Source organism: Anas acuta, chromosome 4 (genome assembly GCF_963932015.1).
Source record: "Anas acuta chromosome 4, bAnaAcu1.1, whole genome shotgun sequence".
Lineage (NCBI taxonomy): Eukaryota > Metazoa > Chordata > Aves > Anseriformes > Anatidae > Anas > Anas acuta.
In genome coordinates this window covers 13,576,351-13,603,495 of record NC_088982.1, presented here as the reverse complement: position 1 = coordinate 13,603,495, position 27,145 = coordinate 13,576,351, and the positions used below count along the sequence as shown (strand labels likewise).

The 27,145-nt window shown below is 36.3% G+C and overlaps 1 protein-coding gene across 3 annotated transcripts in view; it reads left to right on the top strand.

Annotated features, from left to right (window-relative positions):
• The window catches only part of SLC2A9 (solute carrier family 2 member 9), a 127,903-nt gene that overhangs the window by 36,707 nt on the left and 64,051 nt on the right, over nucleotides 1-27,145 (top strand). For all 3 annotated transcript variants that reach the window (XM_068679916.1, XM_068679917.1, XM_068679915.1), the window contains 3 exons: nucleotides 4,933-5,057; nucleotides 6,310-6,455; nucleotides 24,444-24,576. In XM_068679916.1, coding sequence (XP_068536017.1) covers nucleotides 4,933-5,057; nucleotides 6,310-6,455; nucleotides 24,444-24,576 — 404 coding nt within the window. The remainder of the gene's footprint in view (nucleotides 1-4,932; nucleotides 5,058-6,309; nucleotides 6,456-24,443; nucleotides 24,577-27,145) is intronic.

Here is a 27,145-nt window from a genome sequence, read left to right as displayed (position 1 = left end):
GGGATCAAAAATATTAGTTGTAAATAATGTATGACTTTAAAAAGAGCACTCTTGATTCGTATTGCTGTAAGATTAATAACACAGTTTCCAGATTACCAGATTGCTAGGCACTACTTATTTCAAGAGAAGTTCAGGGCAAAATTTTCAAAGAGGGCCTTCATCCACATAAGCAGAAGTCCCGTGTTCAGATGTGGTTTTGACACTTTATAATTTAAATTCTCGTCTTTTAATGAAGAGTAGCTGCTGTTGCACATCCTAAACATCCTGAGAGATATGCTCAGTGAATTGCTTGAGACACTGCTGGGGAGGAATTTGCAAAAGAGGTGCAAGGCCTTACTTCTAGCCCAGTGAATTGTTTTGAGTCTGAAGCAATTAAAGGAATTTATCTGGATTATTTTAGTAATGCTACCATTTCTTTTATTCTCAAGTTATCTGCCATAGTTAAAATAGTGATCAGTATTTGTTCTGTTACTGGACTTGACAGTTCATTATTTAAAAACCTAGCTTCCTTACTATACTTTTTGTATAAGGTATCATATTTGCTTCCTAAGGTGAGCTTCTAGAGTCTTTATTGTACTGAGTCTTTATTATATTTTGAGGAAATAATAATTTTTTGATGAAACTTAAAAATTCTATCATTTTCCTAGTTTTGAGTTTTATGCAAACAGATCATTAATTCAAATCCCTAATTAAAACTGAAATTATTGCAGCTGTGGAGGTCATAGAGTCAGTAGGATTCTGTTCTGGCCTTTGTGGAACTATACAGTATCATAAGAGCAAATTACAACTTTGAAATCACAAGATAGATGTGATTTTGGAAAACAAAACAAAACAGTTCTAAGGAGGAGATACTCAAGATACTCAAAAATATCTGTGAAAAAAACTTTTTTTTTTTTTTTGTAAAAAATATCTATAAAAAAGAAAAGGGAAAATTATTTAAAGCTTAGCTCTGTTTGTGTCAAGTTGATGCGTAAATTGTCCAGCTCAACTGGGATGCTTATAGAAACTGTGATTTCTACTGAGCAAATTGCTCATCTCTTACAACTATTTCCAACTGAGCACAGAAGTGGAAATTATAGTCCTGCAGCAGAACAAATAGCCAACCTTAAGAGACAACCAATTTTTGGTAATAAGTTGCCATGCTTATTGTTTGGCTTAGGATATAGCTGCTTGTGAAAAACTGCTCTGTGCTCAAACAATCAAAAGTTTTTTGATTGCATCTTCCTTTTGGAATGCATAAATGTTTTATTTCTCTGGGCTAGAGAAAATCCTGAATTTGAGCAGAAGAAGGAACATTAATAGAAATATAATTCCCCATCCCCTCCTCCCCCTTCCCCAAACATATTTCCTTTTGCTCTCAACTGAAACAACCCAGGGGTCTTCACACAAAACAGTGACTGTCTGCATGCCTGTAAGTGCAGTATGTGTGGGGGGGTGTCCTCATACTTGGATCCAGGTTCCCTTTCCTAGCTCTGACACTGTTTTGAAATTTAGCTTTAGGTTGAGTCGACTCCACTCCCTATTCGCCTGTTTACAAAAATAGGGTTACTGATGTGCTCTATAACCTTCAGCAAGACTGAAATGAAATGTGCTATGTGAGAGCTAGGTATGATATTTATATTTCAGTGGGTTTCTTGTGCCATTTGACAATTGCTTGGTCAATCAGTTTGTGAAAATGATTAGGCTGACCAGTGCACCAGTATGTGACTTTTCTTCTGGTAGGTTAGTTTTGAAGTTTGTATGCTTACACTCTGTAAGTGTGGTAAGCACTTATATGATGATATTGGTTAGAGTTTCCCAAGGGAAAGTGTCTGCTACAGTACTCTGTGAAGTGTGGTATCATTACATCGTTTGTATTGAGTTATACAAGCAGGATATAAAAGGGTTGTTTTTTGTTTTTTTTTTTTTCATTTTTCTTTTTCCTATGCCCTGTGTCTAGGTTAACACAGTTCTGGCCTATGTGACCAGGAAAGCATGGCTAATTTATGATTGTAGCAATTCTGAATACAACATGACCTGATTGGAAGTAAAGAAAAGTAGCATGTGGAATCTGGAGGGTTTTTTTTGTTGTTGTTTGTTTGTTTTTTGAGAAGTGGTTATTTATGAGAAGTGGTTATTCCTGTTCATAGATGTGCTGGGCTGGTCCCAGCTGACAGCTGAGCACCCCACCCAGCTGCTCATCACTCCCCACTCCGCAAGCTAGACAGGATGTCGGAGAGAAACAGGAGGAACAGCAGGAGCAAGAAAACTCATGAGTCAAAAAAATAAGAAAGAGAAATCGCTTACAAATTACTGTCATGGTTGAAATAGACTCAGCTTGGGGAATTTAAATTATTGCCAGTTAGCATAAACATTTAATTACTGATCAGGTATTAGGAAAGAAAGAAGGTGAATATTGAAACACCTTTCCTCCTACGCCAGACTCCTCTACTCACCCTTGATAACCACAGGTTATACTGAGTCTCTTTGGTGAGGGGCCAGGTGGTAAAAGGGGTCAGGGTCGGTGCATAGCAGCTTCCCTCTGCCCATCCTTGCTTTTTTCATATTCTCCAGCATGCTTCATAGAATAAGTGGTTGTTGCCAACCTTTTCTAAAAGGATGTTATATTTTTCCGTTATTTTTTTTAAGTTGTAAAAGAAGAAAGTAACAACTCCAGATGAATGTATAGCACTTGTTTGACCTGACTTATTTCCATTTTTTGACATTATTTATTATCTTTAGCCCTCTATCCATTTGCCCTATCCATTTAGCCCTATATCCATTTGAAAACCCTATTTCAAATAGCAAAATCAGCACTTTTCTCTTGACAGCTATGTTATACAGACATGTACTTTAAATGTGCTGTATCTCTTTCTTTGTCTGATCTCAAGCAATCTCATTCAAACAGTGTTCAAGCAGTTTTTTAATTAAAAAAAAAAAAAAAAAAGGAAAGTTAAAACATAAATATTCAATATACTTACTATTAAAAATATATTAATTGTTGTAACTAGTTGGATCATTTGTTCAATGGCTGGGATATTTCCATTTGGTGGCTATGTGTTGAACTCAAGAAGAATGTGCAACATGGACCACTGTGTTGGTTTGTTACTCATTCTGGAAAAAAAAAAAAAGGAGGGGGGTAGACAGCCCTTCTGATCATTCCTGTTATTTTACATGGAAGTGGAAACATAGAGAAGGTGAAAATCCATTGAAAATACTTTAAAAATTTAATACCACTTTAGTTCTTTAATAAAATTGGTGTGTTGTCAGCCTACATAATTTACTGTCAAAGTTAATGGATTCCTCATAATTAACATAATCAGTGATGTTTGTCTGCCGGTACATTTTGTTATCAAATCAGTTGTTTCCTTCATATGTTGTTTGAATGGAGCTTGATGCTTCAGCATTGAGTTGTAATTCAAGAGCAAAATCAAAACTGTTCTTAATTAAGTGACTGAAAACCTGGTAAATACAAAGCTCTGTTGCTTTACCACATATAGCTGAGTGAGGTGACTAATAGATGGAAAATATAAGGTTAGATAATTTTCTTGCCACATTATTGTGAAAACAATTATGTTTTGTCCTGTGTTATATCATAAGCAATGCTAATGTGATGTAGTGTAGAGAGGCCACCACATCTTCATTAGATATTGCAAGCGATGGCTGTGATTCTGCCGGGGAATTTCAAGAAGTTTTTTCAGTCACTTGTAGGGCTGAACCTGAAGTTAATGGTTCTCCAGTCATTCACCTAGAGGCTGTAGTTTAGCAAAAAGCCACTTGTGGGGAGACAACAAGATGTGTATAAGGTAGCAGTGATTTTCTGAGTTTTAGGTGGGTTTTCTATTTAATCTTTCAATGGAAGATAGTTGCATCAGAGCTATTGATCTTACATCTTTACCCAGGCTTCTTGCATAAGTTCAGAGAAATAGTATGTCTGTGTTTGAATTTGACAGTCAAAGGACCATGAAATCATACATATTATTTCTTTTATAAAGTATTTCCTTCTGGAGAAGTTATGAGACTTATGAGTCACTGTTGAATTAATGAGTACTCAAATTTGAGCAGAAGGTTCTGTAAGATGAGAACTGTAAGATATACTGCTGTTGGCATAATATGAATGGGAAATGGAGATGTTCTGAAATTTAAAAAATATATTTTCATGTCTTTCTGTGTATGTGTTTTTTTTCTTTAACAAAGGAATATTTTTTCATAAAAAAAAAAAAAAGAGCTTTGAAAAAAAATCAAATTGACTCTTATACAATGAAACAATTCAAAAATTGGAAAAAGTTGAAATTATAAATCAATATTTTGGTTAATTTCAACATTTTTGGAAAGAGGTTGATTTTTATTGCCATGTGTCCCTTTCCCCCACCCCCACTTCAAGTGTGTTTTCTTAAAATTACAAGTAGTAATTTTCTTCCATGTATCTATTTAATGTCATGGGTTTTGGGTTTATGGATGCTATGGATGGATTATAATGACATAAATAATGTCAGTGCTTAGAAGTTCTTAAAATGGTAAAAACAATATGTGGAATAAAAATGGCTATAGTTACGTTAGCTTATTACTATTTGAAGTACATTTGCTGGTTCCTACATACATTCATTTACTCAGAATATGTTTGTTTCTATTCATATAGAGAGTCTCAGGCATGGCTCTCAGGTTCTTAGGATGTGTAGGATTGCTAATTGCCATGCCTTCAAAATACAGCTCTTTTGTTGACTATGATATTTTTTATTTTAAAGCCGTGGTATAGGTTTGGAACTGTATCCATTTAGGTATAGCATTGTGCTATGCTTTGGAACTCTATACAACATTTACAAGGCACAGTTTGTTAAGCACTTTTGGAGTTTATTTATGAATATATAAGAATTATAGCCTAATGTGCTTGGAATATGATGAGATTTATCTGTTATGGTGCTGGTACCTACATAAAGTATCTTCTCCTTTTAGGAAGTGTACACTGCTGCTCAATAATGTATTTGCAGTGACAGCCGCATTGCTGATGTCACTCTCTTTGTTGGCGGGATCGTTTGAAATGCTCATATTGGGCCGCATTATAATGGGTGTCGATGCAGGTAAGCTATTATCATGCTGTACATACCTGTAATACTTGCATTACACATAAGCATTCCCTCCCCCAGCCTCTGGTGTCCACCCTAATTCTTTCCCCTTTACTTTATCAGCTCCTATAGAATATGCAATGAAAATCATTTCATTGATTAGGAGGATGTAGTCTATTTATTAAAGCTTCTTGCTCTTGTGTGTTTGGAAGTTGTTTAATCCAATGCTAATAGTGGTAGGATTAAATAGGACATTTGGAACATCATCATTCACTCCTAGCAACATTGTCTTCCCAAATTAAAAGTAAATCATGGAAGCACCTCTGCACCAGAGTAGTCTTGCACCTGGTAGTGAAGTTCTCAGCAGCTTTACAGATTTCTAAATGGTTAGAAGTACTAACCTAATATGGAGACAGACTTGATGGAATAAGGTGGTTTTATCCTCTCTGTATTTCATTGCTTAACATGAAGTTAAGCAATGGAAAGTTTTGGCTTTTGCAACACTGAGCATTTCTGGCAAACTTTGGCTATCTTGTCTATAAGTACAAACTACAGTTCTTTGAAAGTAGATGTGTATTTCACTTGCAATATGCAGTTTATGGGGAATTTTGGTGCTAGCTGCCAATTTTTGTCTCAGACCATCAGCAGATGATCAAATGTTTGGAGCTTTGTCAGTATGGTCAGTGAGCTAACCATGGTCATGAATTTGTTTATTCCTGGTTTTGAGCAGCATTCTTGCCCCTATTTTATGCCTGCTGTCAAAAGTTTGCTGTAGTTATAAGCCTGTATTTGGAGGAAAATCTGCTAATACTTTTCACAGTGAAAATGTTTCATTTGGCACTGTCTGCTCTCTGTGTCTGATATGTTGTTTTTTCTTCCTTACCTGCACCAGTGCAAACTTCATTTTGCTTCCTTTGGGGTGAACAAATTAAAAACAACAATGAAAAATCTATTATCTTGGTGATTCTCATCTCAGTAACCTTTGCTGCTTCTCTTCAGATAGCAGCCAACACACATCACTGTAGATGTGTAACAGAGATAATCAATCCCATGGCTGTTAAATAGTGCAAAAGTAATTAGGGATGCAGACAAGGTAATTCATATTGTCTGTGGATGTAATTCTGTTATTTGAAAATTTTTATGCCACTTGTGTGAGCAGATTAATACTCAGACTCCTTTCAATAGCTGTTCATTTTGTACTTGGTGTAAGCAGAAGGTGTTATGACTTAGTTTATGTTTGTCTGTTTTTTCCACCTTTCTTTTGCAGGCATTTCTCTGAGTGCCCTTCCCATGTATTTGAGTGAAATATCTCCTAAGGAAATCCGTGGTTCATTGGGTCAGGTCACAGCAATTTTCATCTGTGTTGGTGTTTTCACTGGGCAAGTTTTGGGGCTGCCAGAGATATTTGGGAAAGTAAGTATGCAACAGACATTTTCTGTGAAAGAACACAAGCATGTTTAAAGAGCAGTATTTTGGTATTTTGACAGAATTCCTTATGAAAATGGGGAGCAGAACCATTGCTTTTTTTGTTTTGAAGCACTTAAAAATGGTTTCTTCCATATCATTTAAAAGACTGTGTGTGAGTTTGGTAGATGTTGCAACCGGTTTTAACAGCTTGAGTGGATTGTGTGTGCATATGCATGTTTTCCCATCCCATCCCATCCCCTTTCTTTATATACATTTATTCATGCTGTTTTCCTGTTTCTCTGATTGCCATGGAAATGCTTAGGAATTTTTGTATATTTTATTTATAAGTTTTCAAAGTGAGATAGAATAGAAAAAGTCTTGTTTTGAGTTTGTACAAGAAGCTGACTCTTGCCCAATAATTATAGTGCTTTTTGTCATGCACTCGCAGGTGCAAGAGCAGAGTTAGTGTATACCTTTATGTAAAGAGAATATCTGTTTAAGGATATCTGTAGGAGGTTATCTTGCTCCCATAGGCTGAGATTAACTTGGTGGCCACTGGATGTCATCATTACTCTGAACAAATGAAGTCGAGGTTTATTCAGGCTAGCACTTGGAAATACTTTTCAACCAGAGATGAGTCTTCAAGGCAGTGCGGAGGAAGTGTCTGCAGCAATCCTCTTGCAGTGAAACTTGTACTAGGAATCCCTTCTGACAGCCAGCAAAAGTAGTAAACAGCTGAAAAGTGAGGAGAGCTTGTCCTCCCATGTCCATCTAAATTCAACTCCTTGTAAATACATGATAGCATCTTCCCTGACACTTTTATTTTTGTATGACCAGCTCTCTTTTTCTATCTTTTTATCCTTGGGCTTACTTACCTAAGGTTCTATGATTCTACGATCTTGTTAAGCTCTCCTGAAGGCAAATGTTTTGGTTCAACTTACCCTTTAGTTGAAGAACAGATTACTTCCCTCTCTCCCCTTTTAAGGCAGCAGATCTTAGGTAAAAACTTAAAATGGCTTTCACTTCATTGCATGGCTTCTGTAATGTCCCTTCTCTTGCTTTGAAAGCTAGTGCATTACAAAAGAGTGTATTAAATGTCAAGGAGCTGATTCAACTGCTTAGGATATATGTCATCTCTTAAACAGTAGATTTTTTTTTTTCTAAGCATGCACATGCTTTTAAAGGTGAGGTGTCATGTGAAAATTCTTATTTTCCTGCCAGGTCTCTGGGTTATTTTGAAAAGGATATACTTATTCCTTAGTTTCATACCACTCTTGTTCTTTTTGTTTCTGTTCTCCCCTTTCCTCTGTCTTAATTTTTGTCACTCCCAAATCATGCAGATTACAATTCTGCTTCTACAAACTGCTTTAGTATTCTGTTAGTAAATACTACACCATTAAAGTTAGACATTACTTTATATAAGAAGAAATATACTTTATCTGTGGAATTATTCATTTTCAAGATGAGTAATATCAGTATGTAAAAGGAGCACAATTTTGGCTGGCGTGAATTAGCATAGTTCCAATGAAATTATTGGAGTTGGCCTGATTTTTCCGGTTGGGTATGTGGGTGTATTTTCTTTCTAATGCATTAATAAAATTTAGCACCGAGGGAAAACCTCAGGCTGTTTGAAATGTTATTACCTAGTGCAGTCTTAGCCCTCTTTGAAAGCTTTATCAAGATTTCGTTTGGTTTCAGTCAAGCCAGGATTTTTTTCCATAGCTTTGTGTGGTGTTCCCCATGATATCAGTGGGAGTTTTACACAAGGAACAAACCGTTGCCAGAGGAAATTGCTGCAGAGGGTACATCTGAGGAGTTCACTTCTGTTGAAATTGGAAAGAACCAAAGATGGTGTCCTCTTTGAGTTCTTTGGTTCTTGCAAGACTCTCCTCCTCCCCTTCTCAGCAAACATCTTGCTGTGATTCTGTGAAATTTCAGTTACTGTGTTTGATCATGTTTGAAAGTACATTCAAGACATTTGCTGACTACCTTCTAGATGTCAGCTTCTCACTGATTAATGTTGTGGCTTCTATAATGATGTGAAAGCTTATCAAATTGCTCCCGGAATACCTATTTTGTTCTCCATTTTCTTCTGTTGGAGAAACCTTTGATGCACTTGAAGTGAGGATAGTATTCCAGATCCACAGCCACCATATTTCAGAGATGGTTTCACATTCATGGTATCTTCTTAATGATTTCACTTGTAACTGAAAAGCAAACACTTCCTTTCCTCAGAATTCTGAGGCAGTCTCCATTACAACTTAAGCCAAGGCTGTAACATGATGTTCTGTGATATAATTCTACATTTGAATGGCAAGCTCCAATCTGTGGGAGCTTGTCACCAGTGATCAGCATTCTGTGCCACTGATTGCACTAGTATTTGGAAAAAACAGCTTTGATAAGTCCGTCTAGCAATGACCAAATTTTAATTATCATGGCTTAAAGCCTCACATGGAATAGTTTTCATTGCTCTGTGGTTGGTCACTTTTTTTCTTTCAGAGTTGGTTGTAAATAATGGTAATGTGGATAATGTAAATAAGTTGCAAATATTCATCTTCCGTCATGATTTCATGAAAATTTTCTCCTGAGGTCTGTCATGTATTACTTCTAACTTAAGCTAATTGAAAGGTTATTAATCATAGTATTTAAGCTGTGATACTTTTGAAGAAAGGAGGAACAAAGACCAAGTTGGTCATCGTGCTGGAAGAGACTGTTTGGAACAGGAAGGAACATGGGGAGAGAACTTTGCTTGCTTGGCTGAGGAAATAGAGGGAAGGGAAAAGATTTGACTGCACCTTGTTAATGCAGAAGGAAGAACTAAAGAGGGAAGAGCTGCTTAATCTGAAGGACAGTATTGCTACAAGAACTGTTTATAAATGCTCTGTGAATAATTGCATGCTGAAATTCAGCAGTGATGTTTGGAACAGACTTCTGGCTGAAGTAGCTTGAGCAGAAAATTTAACTTTTAAATTGGAACTTGATGCATTTATCTGGATTATACGAGGTTGTTGCCTTCAGTGGTTCTGTAGAAGTCTTTCTACAGAAAAGGAAAGCATTTACATAGACTTTGGGGCATAGCCTTACAAGTCTTTATTAACAACCTGTTTGGTAGCTTCCTCATTTGTCGAATGCAACAGTGTTCCTTTAAATGTGGAAATGTGATTAAAAATAGCTCTGAAGCTCTGAGTATTACTTGAGGCAATTCAGAACATGCTTACTTCTTTTTGTGTCAAGTAGGTTAAGCAGCCCCAAAGTGATTTTTAGTAGTCTTTTATTTATAAAGCCTCACACAGGTGAAGCAGGAGGCGTGTGCACAGACCAAGATTTGATGCTGGGGGGCAGTGGTCAGGTTTCAGTTCTTTGGCTATGTTATTGCACTGCATGAATGCAAACCTGACAGTTTCAGGGCTCATGCAGAAAATATGTGAAGCACTGAAGTGAAAGAGCAGGAGAGCAAGTGCTCCTCCTCCTCGCCCCCCCAATCTCAGAGTCCAGTTCCCTACTTCCTAGACTAATTATGTCATAATTTCTTCTTCAGAAAAATTACCAATGTTTGTCTTAAAGGTGGTTGCTTGTTTCCTATCATTACAGCCTTCCCAAGCTTTCTACTGGAAGTGTTGATGGTTGAGAATCTAATTTAATTCTTTTATCTTTTTGTGGCTAATTCTGTCAATTTATCCTCATTTTCTTTTGGTCTTTTTGTCACTCTGACTTTTTCACCACCTACTGAAGTGTGCTCACTTTATCCTCATCACATTACTTGTGATTTTTGTGTTTATAGAATATTCTGAGTTGGAAGTGACCCACAAGGATCAACAAGTCCAGCTCATGGCTCTGTGCAGGACCACCCCAAAATCAGACCCTGTGTCTGACAGCATTGTCCAAACACTTCTTGAGCTGTGGCAGGCTCTGTGCCATGACCACTGCCCTGGGGAGCCTGTTCCAGTGCCCGACCACCCTCTGGCTGTAGAACCTTTCCCTAACCCCCAGCCTGACCCTCCCCTGTCCCAGCTCCATGCTGTGCCCTCGGGTCCTGTCGCTGTCCCCAGAGCAGAGCTCAGCGCCTGTTCCTCTGCTCCCTGCTCCCCTCGTGAGGGAACTGCAGACCACCATGAGGCCTCCCCTCAGCCTGCTCTGCTTTGGGCTGAACAAACCAAGGGATATCAGCCACTCCTCATAGGTCTTCCCCTTTGGAGCCTTCACCATCTTTGTAGCCCTCCTTTGCACACTCTCTAATAGTTTTATATCCTTAAGGTTAGTTTCAGGTTAGATCATATCTTCTAGTAAAACAGTCTCTGTAATCTCCTTCTTATCCTAGGTGTCTTCCTCTATATCAATTCTGGTTTTAAATTTAAACCCAAGCAAACAGTTACAGAGATAACTCAGATGAGATGAAATTACACTTTTTTTTTTTTTTTAAATCTAAATACTCCTTATTTCCTGATTCTTCTGGAAATGTTTTGGTTGAAATATTCTAGAAATACATCTTTTTCTGCATCGTACCATATGGACAAGAACTTGCTAAACACTACTACATCCAATTTTTAAATTATAGTATAAAAGAACAGATGCAAGAAATATAATAATGATTCTAAAACTTGAATACAGCCATTCTTTTGGTTTCTGAATATATAGGCTTTTATTCTATTTGTCTCCAAAGGTACTAATTTTAGAGTACTGAGTCTGAAGAATGTGTTCCTTTAGTGTGCAATGTTTACTAAGAGTGATTATTCCAAAGCAGAAAAGCTGCAATCATGACACTGGTCCTCTGCTGCTGTGCTTTGACATTATTTCCCCTATCTTAATTCCCTCCCATTCACCCAAATCCCAACAACTCTTTTCATTAAAGGTTCTGATTCTGACACATCTTAACCTACGGGAATCCATATCTACTATGTTTCTGTTGAGGGTCGGGGAATTATGCTATGGTAAAGCTGGCTGGTGATCAGAACACAGAGCACAGCTACTTTATATGCTGGTGACCTGCTTCTCTCCACAATCCTGACCGCTGTGAATAGCATGTTTGTTTTCATTTGCTAGTATCTTGTTCTAGCCTTCTCTAGTCCACAGCCATTTATTCTTCAGGAAGCCCTGGCAACTGTAGATGACAACTTGATTCTGTCCCTCAGGAATTGAATCATGTTACCTGCCATAAGGTGGGCACTGAATTACTGCTGCTGGCTACAAGATTATTTCATTTGGGGCATTTTTGGTTGTATAGCATGTGCAGCTTTCTGCATATTTAACTGAAGGAGAAAATAGATATTTATGATAAAGAAAAAGTATTTCAGACCTGTCACTTTATAAAAACACTGCCCTTCGGGTGTTTTTGCTTTCTCTTTCTTTATGTGATTCTGCAACTAAATAAGCCAGAGCATTTTTTCTGACGGATTGTTCCCTACAGATCCTTTGCCAGTGCATTGTCAACTTTAGTTCTGAAAGTTCAAATTTACTTTTACGATCTCAGGGGAATATTCCATGGCCTTAATTCTGGCATATTCTGGGTATTCTCAAATGGTATCTCTCTGTAAGTAACTCATCTGTTTCTTCCTGCATGTAAGCTTGTGTCCCACTCCAAAGGTTTTTCTTAGTTTGGTAACATTTTAAAAATGTTTTAGACTATCAAGCTGATTTTTGTCTATTGCTTCAGCTTGTTTAATGAAGGTGGGCTTTAATCTTTCCTTTAATGATGGAAGATATAGTTTATGAATATATTTGCTGTAGTTACTCATTTCATATTTTTTATGCATTGACCCTCGGTATCTTTTCCATTTTTGTACAGATATGAGAAAGGGTAAAAATATTTCAGTGTGTGTGTATTCAGGACAGGTTAAACTGAAACTGCTGCATGTTGCCATTTTTTCCTCAGACTTTGCCATTCAGAGCCCTATTTCCTGTGGTGTGTAATGTTTTGCTAAGGTATAGTTGTTTCTCCAGCAATTTCCCCTAGTGGCTGCCTGGCTCTGGCTGCTGTTCAGACCAGAATGTCTGTCTGCCATGGGTAGGCCAATGAAAAAATAGATTTTGTTTACTTCAGGAGTCCTATTTTCTATACTTCAAGTCTTTTTATGTCATACTTGTCTAGCTAGATTGCACTGTTTCATGGTGAGTAGCATGTCATCCTAGAAGTCTTGCTGTGCTTATCTCCAAAGGCCTATTAGGGCAACACTTTCTGAACAATACCTATTGCTGCAAATGGAAAAACTGCTGAAAGTGTGGTAAAATTCATGATGTGTCCATCTCTTGAATGATACAGGTAGTTTTAGTCACCCTATTTTAACAAGAACAATACAAGGTACAGGTACAGGACAGAGCAGCAGTGATCAGAGGCAGGAAGGGCTTCCTGAAGAGAAAAGACTTGTTTAAGGTTTGATGGCTCTTATGGGTAACCCCATGTGGAGTAAACAGATTTAAAAGAAAGAAAAAAAAAAGTATCTGAGAGAAGACCCAAGACTTTTCTTCTGAATACATCTTGAAGTGATACACTGCATTTTTTTTTAGATTTTTCTCTGCCTCTTCTAAATACATTCAGAATTTGCTATTGCTACAATTTACTAACTCTTTATTAGTTAGATGTTGTCTTTTGTCATTGAAACAACATGAATTGTAGTTTATATTCTACTTTTTGAGGAATTTGAACAACTTTAACGCTGTCTAGCAATTACCTGTTTATACAAAAGGAATTGGAAATAAGTCTGCAACATATGATGATACTAGGCAAAATCCTCCCACAGCTCTTTTTTTTGTAATAGCAGAAAAAAAAAATGTTGTTGATGTAAATATCAATTTTTATGGCAAAAAGAACTAAATTTGGTAAAGGACTAATGAACTTAATCTATACTGTAGCTGTACTTCATGCTAGTAAGGCTAGTAAGAAAATATAACTGTGATGAACCCCTTTCAAATTAGTTCTTTCAAATGGAATAGTGATTTATTTATTTATTTTTAAATCGAACTCTAAGAACTTCTGCAGATTCCTTGTCAAACTATAATTTTCTTTACAAAGACTCTTGAAAATGGCATATTTGAAGTGATAGATTGTTGCGTACTTAGGAAAGTTTATATAGAAATCTTTCACAATGCTTTACTAAGTTCTTTCAAAAGTATTCCTTCACTTGCACTAAAATAGACAGTGATGAAATAAGCAGTTTTATAGACTGTTTAGTTGAAATCTGTTCCAAAAACTAAGCTTTGACTTTACTTGTCAAAGCTTCATTATTTTTAGTGTTGTTTTTTTTTTTTTTTTTTTTTTTCCTTCCTTGTTTCTCTTTTTCTTTTTAACTGATCCTTCTTCTCAAGACTCTTGACTGACATCCAAGGACTCCTTAAAAACTGTCTGTATATTACAACTGAGAAAAAGCAATTCAGAATTGCTCTGGGGACCCACAGACTGTAGAGGGACACCAATGACCAAATGTCTGCCTGAGATGCTCTTTAAATGAATCTTACTCACTAGCATTATAATACAAAATAAGAATCAATCAGTCCTCCTCATATTTTTCTGTGACCTCTTTTATTCTATAAATCTATTTTCCCCTTGAACCATGAGAGTGACTATGGCTAAAGGTATTTATCTTTCAAGGTATAACTGAGAATTTATATCAGAATATAGACCCAAGAGCTCTTGTGGAAGAAAGAGATAGAGGAGAACTTACACAGGCAAACACTTGCCACTGTGTGAAGCATCTTGGAAATGAAAGCTAAACGCTCTTTACATAATACGAGAACAAGGTTTTGTTGCTTCCATTAGAGTAGGACATACACTAGTTTCCCAGAATCACTCTATTTCCCAGAATGTCATATTTGTAATGAATACACATATCTCTCTGTTTAGAACAGAGAAGTATAACACCTTCATTATGTGTAGTCATATTCCAGAAATACAATAGAATCACAGAATTGTCTAGATTGGAAGAGACCTCCAGATCATCGAGACCAACCTCTGATCTAACACTAACAATTCCTCCACTAAACCATATCACTAAGCTCTACATCTAAACATCTTTTAAAGACCTCCAGGGATGGTGACTCCACCACTTCCCTGGGCAGCCCATTCCAATGCCTATCAACCCTCTTGGTAGAGAAGTTCTTCCTAATATCCAACTTAAAACACCCCTGACACAACTTTAGCCCATTCCCCCTTGTCCTGTCACCAGGCACATGGGAGAATAGACCAACCCCCACCTCACTACAGCCTCCTTTAATGTATTTATAGAGAGTGATAAGGTCACCCCTGAGCCTTCTTTTCTCCAGGCTGAACAAGCCCAGCTCCCTCAACCACTCCTCGCAGGACTTGTTCTCCAGACCCCTCACCAGCTTCGTCGCCCTTCTTTGGACTCACTTGAGCACCTCAATGTCCTTCTTGTAGCGAGGGGTTCCAACAAAGTAGAACACAGGCTAGTTGGAGGCCATTAAGTGTACCCCAGGGATCAACCTGACTAACATGTTCATTATTGATCTGGATGATGAGGAGGAATGCACCCTTAGCAGGGTTGTTGATGACACAAAACTGGGAGTAATAGATGTTATTGCCCATTGGTTGTCCTTCTATCCAGAGAGACATGAACAGGCTGGAGAAATGGACAGAGAGGAACTTCACTGAAGTTCAACAAGGGGAAGTGCAAAGTCTTGCACCTGGGAAGGAACAACCAGTACATGCTGGGGGTCACCCAGCTGGAGAGCAGCTTGGCAGAGAAGGACCTGGTGGGCACCAAGTTGAACATGAGCCAGCAATGTGACATTGTCACAAAGAAGGCTAATGGCAGATTGACCTGCATTAAGAGGAATGTTGGCAGCAGGTCAAGAGAGGTGATCCTTTCCTTCTGCTCAGCATAGGTGAGGCATAACCTGGAGCACTGTGTCCAGTTCTGGGCTCCCCAGTACAAGAGAGACATAGATGTACTGTAGAGATACCAGTGAGGGGAGATGAAGATGAGGAAGGAACTCAAGTGCTGCATACAGGTTGGGGCTCCCAGCAAAAGAAGGATGTTGACCTGTTAGAGCAAGTCCAGAGGAGGGCCACCAAGATGATCAGAGGGTTGGAGCAGGTCTCTCCTATGAAGAGAGTCAGAGAGCTGGGGTGGTTCAGCCTGGAGAAGGGAAGGCTCTGGGGACACCTCATTGTGGTCTTTTTGTACTTGAAGTGGCTTATAAAAAGGATGGAAACCAATTTTTTGGTCAGGAAGATAATGACAGTACAAAGGGTAATGGTTTTAAACTAAAAGAAGGTAGAATTAGGTTAGACATTAGGAAGAAATTCTTTAATATGAGGGCAACGAGGCACTGGAATAGGTTGCTCAGAGAAGCTGTGGATACCCCATTCCTGGAGGTGCTCAAGGCCAGATTGCATGGGGCTTTGAGGAACCTGGTCTAGTGGAAGGTGTCCATCATGCAGGAGGGTTGGAACTATATGATCTTTAAAGGTCCCTTCCAACCCAAACCATTCTGTGATTCTATGGGTAAAATAAACTAGGAACTAGGTTCATCAGTGCTGGTCCCCCAGTTTTTTTTTTGTTTAGGAGTTGCCTAAGTTTGGAGTAAGCTTCATTAAATATTGAGGAGGAGTTTTCAAATTCCTATGTAAATGCAATGCCATTGAGACAGACTTACAAAAGGTCAGTCCAGTCTACCCTGGTCCCTATCATTCCTCTGAACAGCTGAGCTTGCACAGAGTTTCTTAGAAGCAGACAAGCAAAGCCTCTTCATATTCTTCTAGTAAAATGCAAAACTCTGACCTAAAGACTAGAGCATTCCCCAGAAGAATGTTTTAAAATGTATCTTAAGGATACAGCAGACATATTGGTACTTGTAAATGGCTGCTCAAATCCATAAGGGGATGGAACTTCCTAAATGTAGCTCACAAAAGCAGCTGTACAAAGATACAAATTTCTAAATACAATCTTAAGGAAAAAACAAACAAACAAACAAACAAAAAGAACTTTCAGAGCTTATTTAGATAATCACAGATTTCAGCAGGTGCTTTGAGCCTGGATTGATTTTATGTATCTTTAATGTAAATCTGTCTGCACTTCTGTAAACTGGTACCAGACATGTCAATTAAGAATTACTTGAGATACAGATTTTTAAGATGACAATCCTTTTTAAAGTATTCTCTTAGTCCCTTCTTTTAAGAAATGGGAAATTTCTTTCGTCTTTTCAGAGTAACACATAAGACACAGAGTTACCTATTGCTGAAGCAATTTCCATGTCCTGTATCAAAATATTTGCACTTAACTGCAAGCTATGAGTTGCTGAACAGGGGCTTGGAGGTCGCCTTACCCAATAGTTGAAGGGAATTTGCTGTGTAGTCACCAGGATAGAAAAGCATGGCCTTGGTCACACTGACAAGGATACAGATATGCTGCCAGGGCCCTTTGGGCTATTGCATATTCACAGGACAATTTTCAATACAAGATCAATAATAACCATGGGATGAGGAGGTCTGTTCTGTTACACCAGCCCTGTTGGTAGGATGTGGTGGGTATTGTTGGTATATTTATAATGGAGACATTAAGTGAGGTATTTTGCTTATATCTACTGTGGACCAGCTGAGGTTATGTATTTACTAAGGATCATAAATCAACATTTTATTGGTTCCCCCAGACAGACACAAAGGTATTTATTTGTTCTTTTTCTGTACAGAACTCATTAAGTAATGCATGGGAAAACAGCTGTGAGTCTTTGTAAATGCAAATGAGTTTCATTCCATTAAAGTTGTGCTGTGAGGCTTAAATTCCTGCAGTTTTAGGAATAACACGTGGCTGATTGGCATTGTGTAATATCCAAATGTTCCAATTTTGCATTGGGTAGGGGAATGTCCTGCAGGAGAGGATTTGTCTGTGTGTGTTTATAGAAGAAAAAAATAAATATATGTATTTATTTATTTTTAGACTTATTGCTGAACAGCAGACAATGCCAGCGCATCTAACATTTGGATGGCAGTTTCTCATCTTTGAGGATTTTCTCATAGACAGTTGAAACAGTGCCCACCTAACACTTGAGATGATGAGGTTTATATGTAGGTGTACTCTGTTTAACTAGATCAGATGAAAAAACAGTCGATAAGCATTATTGGAAAGAAGGCCTTCAACAGGTTTGAAGTAAAGAAAGATTTCAAAATACCATGAAAGCTGAGGGTAGTTATTCATAGTTTGTCAGACAGCTTTCTCTTGATCCACTGAAATAATAGCACGTTGAACTAAACACAGAGTAATTGTTTTCCACTTATATTTAAGGTTTGACTTTTTGCTTTTGTCAGATTTAGAACCAAAAAACTATCAAACAAAAACAAACAAACAAACAAAAAACACTAAACAAACACAAACCTTTTTCCATCTATTGTGGTTGACTTACTAAAAAGAGCGTTTACGAACCTCATCTTATCTGGTAGTAGTTGGACTCCACTTCATTAGTTTATGAGTTGGTATAGACAAATATTTAGATGATGTCTCCTTAGTGCCTGAATATCTGATATTATCTGGTATCTGATAATATTTACAAATCTGTTATTAAGGAATAAATCTGAAATGACTTGACCTGTGGCTTCCTTCCCAGTGTGCTTCACAGTCTGGGAAGATAATGACCACTTAAACCTTTTTGAAGGTTCTGGATGATTAAAATTTCAGCTATAATTCCCATTGTCCTTTATAAAATCACCCATTACTGCAAATTCATGTCCTAATATGTAAATTTGTCCTTTACAAATTGGATATTAATACTGTGGTTAAATTGGTCAAGCATCATAGGGTAGCATGCAGTCATTAGAGTTGAGTAGTATTTTGTAGACTTGCATTTCTTAGTTTGCTTTTGGAACCATTGACAACAAATAAAATCAGGAGATATATACTGGATTGGTATTGCACCTTTGAGGTTTTTTTTATTATTATTTAAAATAAATGTCAAATTAAAATGATTTTTTTTTGTTTGTTTTTAATCTAAACCAGATTATTGCTTTTAAAAATGTGTCAAGATAAAATGTTCAGCTGTTTCAGTTGATCTTAAAACAGCAATTGCTGCCTGTCTGTTTGTTTGTTTTAAATTATACATTTTTCTTAACTTTTATATACCTTATTCTAACATTTATAACTTTAGTTTGGCAAAATACAACCACACATGCACACAAAAAATGACATACGCTGTAATTTCTAGATGCCCTGAAGCATCCTGCCTCACCTCCTGCTGCAACCCCAGAGTGATACAGGTCTCTTGAGTTTTGTGTGTCACATCTGCCAGTCCTATGCAGATATCTATGGTACACTACAGCATCAAAACAATACATACAGTATGCTCAAACAACTGAATGTTATCCTCTTCAATTACTTTAATTTACTATTTTATACTGTATTATTATGTATTATTATTATACTGTATTATGGAAGTTAACCTGATCCCACATGCTTTTCTGTAATGAAGTCTGTCAGAAATTTTGTGTAGCTGCAATATACTTTTTATGTTTCTTTCTAAATATACTCAAGTTATGCTCACTGCTGAAAATAATCCCATCTGAAAGCTTGCTATTTCCTATTGCTATTTTTCAGAAATGAATAAACAAAGTAGGCAGCAATTATGCCATTTAAGTGTTAGGTAAAAAAATAAAAATAAAAAAAAATAAAGCAATTGTTGACTCCATTAAAAAGTTGAACAAATAAGCATTATGGTAACTCTTAATTTTCTGTCTCAATACGTACAACATGATCTAACAAGCAATTTAATGAACAGAAGCTCACAGAATTTGGACACCAACCATTTTCAAGACTGTTCTAAGTCCTGATCCAAAGGTGATTCAATCTGTAACAAAAACCTCCCACTGACTACTTTGAATTTTAGTTTAGGATTGTACAGCCATAAGTCTGGTAACTTTCTATAGTGTATAATACCTGGGAAGATGCTGAGACTTGAGTAGTAGTGTTGTCAAGCTATATCTATAGTAGCGACATAGAAATAAACATCCACATGGGTGCAGAATTGAGGAGAAAGATGTGTACTATTTGGGTTACCTATGTTTTAAACAAGAAAGTAAGCAATTCATAACTCTGTCATTAAAACTTATTATGACAAATGGGGGTTACAAGTTGTATGCAGCAGGGATGCAAGTGTTGATTGATGAAGTTAGCTACCTCTGCAGGCAGAGGAGGCTGTAGAGACGAGATTGGAGTGGCACCAGGAAAATAAGAGGAAGGCAGTTAGTTGTCTTGCACGTTACACAAGTAGCTGGTCTTAACTGCCTCATGTTCATCATACCCTTGACTTGCAGAAAAGACAATTTTAATGCTAAGAAATTAGTTCCACCTTGATGCTTTTTCAGTCCTTGGCCCCAAGCCTGTAAGGTTGTCCTTTACCATCAGGAGTATATTCTGTGGAACAGTAATGGATGAACAAAGAAATGCAAGACTTGTGCAAGATTTTCAGTGTTGCACATGCAAGTAAGTCTACTCAGCCCGTTCGGAGCAGGGATGTGATTTTTCTGTGTGACAAACAGAATATTTGTGGTATAATTTGAAGTTTTCATACTGAGTCTCTATTAAAGAGGATAAGATTCGATTACTTGAACATATCGCTATACGGAAGCATTTTGATGCCCTAGCACACCTTAGAAGTCCGCATGGGACTGGCAGATGTAACACACAAAACCCAAGAGACCTGCATCATTCTAGGGCTGCAGAAGGAGGTGAGGCAAGGTGCTTCAGGGCATCTAGAAATTACAGTAGATGTAATTCTTTGTATGTGTGTGTGTATGTGTGTGATTATATTTTGCCAAAATAAAGTTGTGAACATGTTCCCAATTCTTTTAGGAATATGAAAAAGCAGATGAATCCATCTTGTATTAGGTGCTGTTCTCCACATACAAAATGGGGAAAATGTGTCATTTTTCATAAGAAAAGTATTATGCAAAAAATCATTATTGATGCTAGTGTTAACTGTTTTTGTAAACCCATCATAACCCATTCCCCACTCCCAAAGGAATTAATTCTAGAATAAATATTCAGAGGAGTTGTGAATAGTGACTGGTAAATGGACATTGTATACCTTCTCATGGAGAAATCATATTTCATGCTGTGCATTGAATGAGAAAAATGGATAGTGACTATTTATGCTTCTATATTAAACATATTGTTTTAATTTAATCCAAAAGTTTCAAGCAGTAAGCTAAATGACCCCCTGATATTTCCATGAGGTGGCATGGCTGTTATTCTTTTAAAGGTATGCTTTCAAGAAATTATGTGTATATATATACACACACACATAATACACACACATATATATGTGTGTGTGTGTATATATATATATATACATATACATATGTATATATACACAAAGAGTAGAGTCTGTGGCAGTCATGTATTTCCTAACTCAGTCTTTTTGCTCTTATTATATATCTTGTCTAGTAGACTTAATTGGCCTAATCATTTTTTTCCAAAAATGAGTATCCATGTGTGGGCCAGTACAGCACTTCTTCTCACCTCTGTTGTATGACCCTGACAACATCTTTTTAAATTTTATATGTATATGTATATGTATATTCTTAGCCTTTCCTGTGTGGAACGTGTCTTCAAATTTTATCAATAAAATCTTCCTAATCAACAAAAATTTTAAATGTAGCCAGAGCTTAAATAGGTCATTAAAGTCCATATAGTTCATTAGTTCACCTGTCAGCAGTAACCATCATTACTTTCCCCATGCCAGTTTATTTTCCACATTTTAATTGTTACAATATGTTTAATTTTCTACTTTTTAATTAGTAATTTTCTGACAATAACATTTGCTTTACTGTATTCTGATAACAGTTAATCTTGTCTAATTGATAAACCTGTGTCATGTTTTTTATCTATTTTTTTTTCCCACCATGTGTTTCTACAGCTTTGCACTTTATTATATCAAACTTTGAATGAGTCTGTGGATGTCAAACTTGCTCTGCTATTTAGCTGTCTTTTGTAAATAGATCAAAGCTGGGTTTTTCATGCTCCAGCCTAAGCAAATATTCACAATGTGACAGTTTAAAATCTTACAATCTTGACAAGTTATTTGTACAAGTTCTAAGCAGGTGATGAGTCAAGTCCTCTGTAATTAAAATATTTATTGCTTTTCTCATTTTTTCCTGAGATAAAATGTGTTGTTTTCATTTCTCTCAGTAATGTCTGTGTTATTGTCCTTACTGACAGCTGAGGCAAAATGTTACAGTGTTTTCTAAATGATGCCTAAAATGTCTTTTCTCTTCACCTTATTAATTTTCTGAACATTGTCCCTGTTTGTTCAGGTTCTAGTAATCCTTAAAAAGGTTAGGGTACCCTACTTTTCTCTGCTTCCTTTAATTCTTTTTATAGGGTCTAATTCTGCTTGATCTTCATCAATGTGTACTTTATACTTTCAGACCAACAAGTGTAGCTCTTTTATGTATCTTTTTAAACTCAGTTTAGTCCTGATATTTCTTTTCTGTATAGGGATGAAGAATCTGAATATGGATAATGTTAATTAAGAGAAAAGCAAGTAGAACCCATTCCAAATGGATGGAAACATTTCCACTAAACTCAGTGATTTATCAATGTTTGTTGTTGTTGTTTCTGTAATATGCACACTGTTAAAAATGAAATAAATTTCTTAACTTTCCTATCAAAATGAAATTTTTGCCCCTTATCTAAAGGGCAAAACAGCAGTTTTATCACAAATGTATGAATTTGATTCAATTACAAGTTCAGAAATGCTCAAATTTCCTTGTAGAATGTATAGAAGTGTAGAAGTATATTTCTGATTGCTTTACCTTAATTTTTTTATGAGTTAGCATAATAAAAAGTAAATATAAAATCTTTCATAGAGGAAATAAAGGAAGGTCAGTGTTTTATATAGTGAAAATAAATGCCTTATTATTATGTCAAGGTCTTAATTATTGTGAACGGTAAGTTCAGAAGTTTAGTCTCATTCATAGCTTTTTCAAAATAACATTTTCTGAAGTGTTACTTTAAAGAAAATTGAACTGAAAAAGCATGCACTATGTGAGACTTTAAAAAGGTTGAAAGATTAATCCAAATTAAGTCCCAAAAGGATGACAGAATTTTAATCATAGCAATATACAGTAGAGGGTTTTTTTGTTTGTTTGTTTGTTTTAACTTAAAGAATCCTTGGTATTGTGGAAAAAACTACTCTCAATCAGCACATCATATTTCCTGTATTTTTTTTTTTTTCTAGAAGTACTGTGAAAGCCTTCTAAACTTTATTAAGCCTTGTAAACTTTTTGTATGATATGTAGAAAGAGTATTTCTATTATAGGAAGTAATCATGAGAGATTACATAAAGCTGTAAAAGAAAATCCATTGTTTTGTATAAAATAAATGTTTCCAGGCAGATACAGAATACAACTGATCAGACTGCCTGAAGAAGAAGAAACCTAAAGTTTCTTTACAATCAGTTTCCTGTTTTGTACATGCAATTTATTAGTTATTCTTAAAGTCTTAACCTAAGTTTATATTTCATTTTTTAAAATAGGACTGGTGATTTTTCATTCATAAACAGACTATTAACCAGTCTTAATGCTCCTATACTAGGTAAATTTCTTCAATTACCTGAATTAAAAAAAAAAAAAAAGTTAAGGAAGTTAAGGAAGAGGTTCTTGAAGTCCTCATGGTAACAAAGGCTCTGAGGAAGACTGATAACATTGAGATTTGAATTTTTTGAAAAATCCCATTCTCAAACTGTTTTGCTATCTCTGTTTTTTTGTTTTGTTTTTTCTTAAAAACAACAAAAAACAAAACCACAAGGGGAGTTTTCCCCTCTTATTCTGCCTGGGAGTTATTAAATGAGCTCATGTCCCAGTTCAGAATCTGAGCACAGTTTACATCCTCTAGCGTGCAGTGCAGTTGGATCACTGAAGTGAGAGAACATAAAATAAAAACTGTCAACAGTTTAGGGGCCTTTTGAACTTTGATATGACTGTGAAAAATTATGTTGAAATAAAATTTATTGAGTTCTGTATAGGGGAATGTGGGCTCTGGATGGATAGATTCATTCTGAGGGAGAAACTGGATCCAAAGCTCTAGTGCCTTTCAAAGTTCAATCAGACAGGATGCAATGCAATCTGCTTTTGATCTAGCCAAGTTTTTGAAAATGTGCTAGACATTATGGCTGAGCAGTGGGCCCACTGAAGTCTCACCAGGCTTTTCAATTAAGAACCAAGTCTCAAATTAGAAAAAAATTGAATTAAATAGATGAATGATGACCTTTAATGAGAAAACTACTATAGAAAATGAGTCTTGGCATTAGACAATTGAAAGAGAAGGTATCTTAAGAACATGGACAGATAAAGGGCCATATTGTTGAGAAAATAATACTACAGGCACCTTTCTTCTCCAGCTACTTGTTAGTATTTTCTTTTTGGAGTAAACCCAGAGAGCTAGATATGCTCTCTTTAAAGCGTTTCCCAGCCTTTTACTGAAATGGTTTTCCACAGATGGCCCTCTAAAGCTAGTTTTAAATAATTAGTACATTTGAGGTTGCTAACAACTTTGTTTCATTTGATTTCAAAGAGAACAATGCCACTTTTTTTTCTTTTTTCTTTTTTTTTTTTTTTTTTAAAACAAACAGATTAGAGTAAGAGACAGCTATATGTAACTATATGAAGATACTGCTGTACAATTTATTTAAGAAAATTTGGGATATTATTGTGAATGAGGACGACTTGTAGAATATATGAGTATATATCAAGATTTTTGTGTGTATGGTTGTTGATGCTGAAGGAAAGGAAAAGTATGTTTTCCAGCTCCCCTTTCTCTTTTTCTGTTTCTATAAGTTGAGGAATTAAATTCTGACTTCCTCGGCCCTTGAGTAAGGGGATCTGACGGAAAAGTGTTCAGACTGCTTATTGATCTCAGGAAGAAGACATTACTCTGCTCATTGGCACGCTATGTCAAATGATGAAAAGTTACAGCATTTCCATTGTAGCTATTCGTGTTCCTAGTGTCAATACAGGAGAATATTAATGACTACCATCTTTGTTCCTGTTTACAGGAATCTCGGTGGCCTTACTTATTTGGAGTGATCATCGTTCCTTCATTGGTACAAGTTGTGATTCTGCCTTTTCTTCCTGAAAGTCCTCGTTACCTCCTACTTGAAAAACATAATACCAGCAAGGCAGAAAAAGGTATGAATTAATACTTGGTTTCTTGTAAGAAAGCACTTTTATTGTAGGGATGCAGGCTGGAAAGAAATTTCAATATCACAGTGAAAGCAGAATATTTTAACAACAAATATTCTCTTGACAATTATTTTTCCCTTGCTTTCTCCATTTGTCTTTATATGTCTGTAAAAATAACTGTTTGCTTTTATTTTATTTTATTTTATTTTATTTTATTTTTTTTAATGAATTTCTCCGGCAACCTGACTTTGTAGTATTATGCACAGTGATACAAACTTACCCAACTCATCCTGCTGCTGTGTATCAGCCACTACATGCAGTGTTCATGAGGGAGTGTAGAGGTGATTTCAGTCTTCATGAGTGTCTATTTATATGGAGTCTTTGCTGTTCGGCTAACAAAAACACTGATTCTCTTTCTGGGTTTTGTTCCATAGTCACTGTGTTTACCATGTGTTCTGCAACTCCATAATCGTTGTAGATCTAATAAAGACCTCATACACCTATTTAACTGAAAATATGCAGTACTCCTATATTGCTTACTTCAGTTTCACAGACACAGACCAGAATATTTTGCTCTTACTTATCAATGCATAAAACAAAATAAAAAATTACTTTTGTGATCACAGCTGTTGTATACTCTTCCCCAGTAAAATTACTATGGTCAGTTATAGCTTCCAATGTATCATGATGCTACTGTTGAGAGAATGTTGTAAGTCTGTTTTTACTTTTTATAGCAATACTTTTAAAAGAGGAATAAACAAAGAAGAAGGGAAGCTGTTTGTAATACCAAAATATTTGCAGAACATTACTGTGTACTAAAAATTATTCCTGAAATCTTAAATGTAACCTTTAGCATTTTCATTCCCTAACTATCTGTTTAGAAAATTACTTGCAAAGTGCGAATTAGCCTCTGAAACTCTGAAACTTTAATTTCATGCTACAAGATTATTACATTTATGTAACTCACTCTGTCCTGTTTCTTCTACTGTAAAATGAAAAAATGACCATTTTGTTTTGATCAGCACTCTGAAATGAAAATGACACACTAATGAAAGTCTCCCATATTGTCTCAGTTTGGTGTTGAAGAATTTTGTAATAGAGCCTCAGACATTTAAAGATATCACTCCATGTTTTTTTTTGTTTGTTTGTTTTGCTTAAAAAAAAAAAAAAAAAAAAAAAAGCAACAAGGATTTGCAGAGACAGCAGAGTTTTGATGAGGCAGAAAAGAGGTTTTCCAGGGGCCATGAAGGAAAGGGTTTGCTTGCCAGCCATGGCAGACCATTCCACAGGGAAACCATGGCAGAGAGCTGTTGAGTAACTTTGTCTGGGCTTAGAAGAAATGCCTTTGGGTGCCAGATTTAAACTGTCTCAGTTTTACCTGATAAAATTGTAGATGTATTTCTTAAGCTATGTCTGGCAATAAGCCTGCATATGTAAAGATATTGCATAATGTCAGACTTGCTTTAGGGATCTGTTCAGAGTACTGTCACAGTGCTTGGAAACCTCACCACTGAAGGTGAATCTGGGCCTCTTGTAGGTAGAGATTAAAAAGTGTAAAAAAATGTCATGAAAATATCTCCACCTGCTTGGAAATTCACACCACTTACTGTCACTTGTAATGGGCCAACTGCAGTCTGCTATGTTTTCAGCATACACATTCTGAGAATGATTTAAAAACTACTCTAGAAGCAATGGAAGTAGATTCTTGGAGTTGAAAACATCAGGACAGCTGTTACCCATACCTTATTGCCAGTGATTGGTTGTTGAAATGAAAACATTTCCCCACCCCAGTACATGCAGAGAACTTCAGATTAGGCATAAGCTGAGCCGGAGCTGAGTATCTGGAGTAATGCAGTAGAATAATGAAAGCAAGGGGGGGGGGTGGACGGGGGAACTTTGTGATGAATAACTGTGAATCGACAGTCAAGAAAAATCATCTGCATGTTAGCATTATCTCTGGAAATGGGGGAGGAAAAGCCTGAGTATTAAGGAGACCAGAGGAGTTTGTGGATTATTAAAAAACCTACTGCTTGTAAGCCATTAATGACCATGCAGTATTGTCCATTATAATGATGACTACAGTAATGCTCTTGAATTATTTGCCTCTTAGGTTAGATCTGCATATTAATATGAGAAATGTGCAAGTCTTTCTTCTGACTAAATCCTTTTTATTTTCTGCAATGGATCAAGGCTACTCATGCAAATATCATACATTTCACTCTGGATTATATCTTGTTGGATAAATATAAAACTATTTGTAAAAGGTCTACTGTATTTAAGGCAGATGACTATATTAGTCTTTTTATAAAATACTCTATTAAAAGTTAAAAAAAAAAAAAAGTAAATGCTTCTAAAATAGAGATGACAACATTAATCTTCCTAATTATTTTAGAGTAATAAAAATCCAATGGGATAATATAGGTCATTGAGTTTCCACTGAGTTCTGTGCCTGCTTTTGTCCCTTCCTTTTTTTCTGCCCTCAGGAGATAACCAGACTATAGCTACCAAAACACAAGTGACCTCATTCTCTTTTTTGGCAGCAATGTAAAAGAGCACAGTGCTTTTAAGTGGCAAA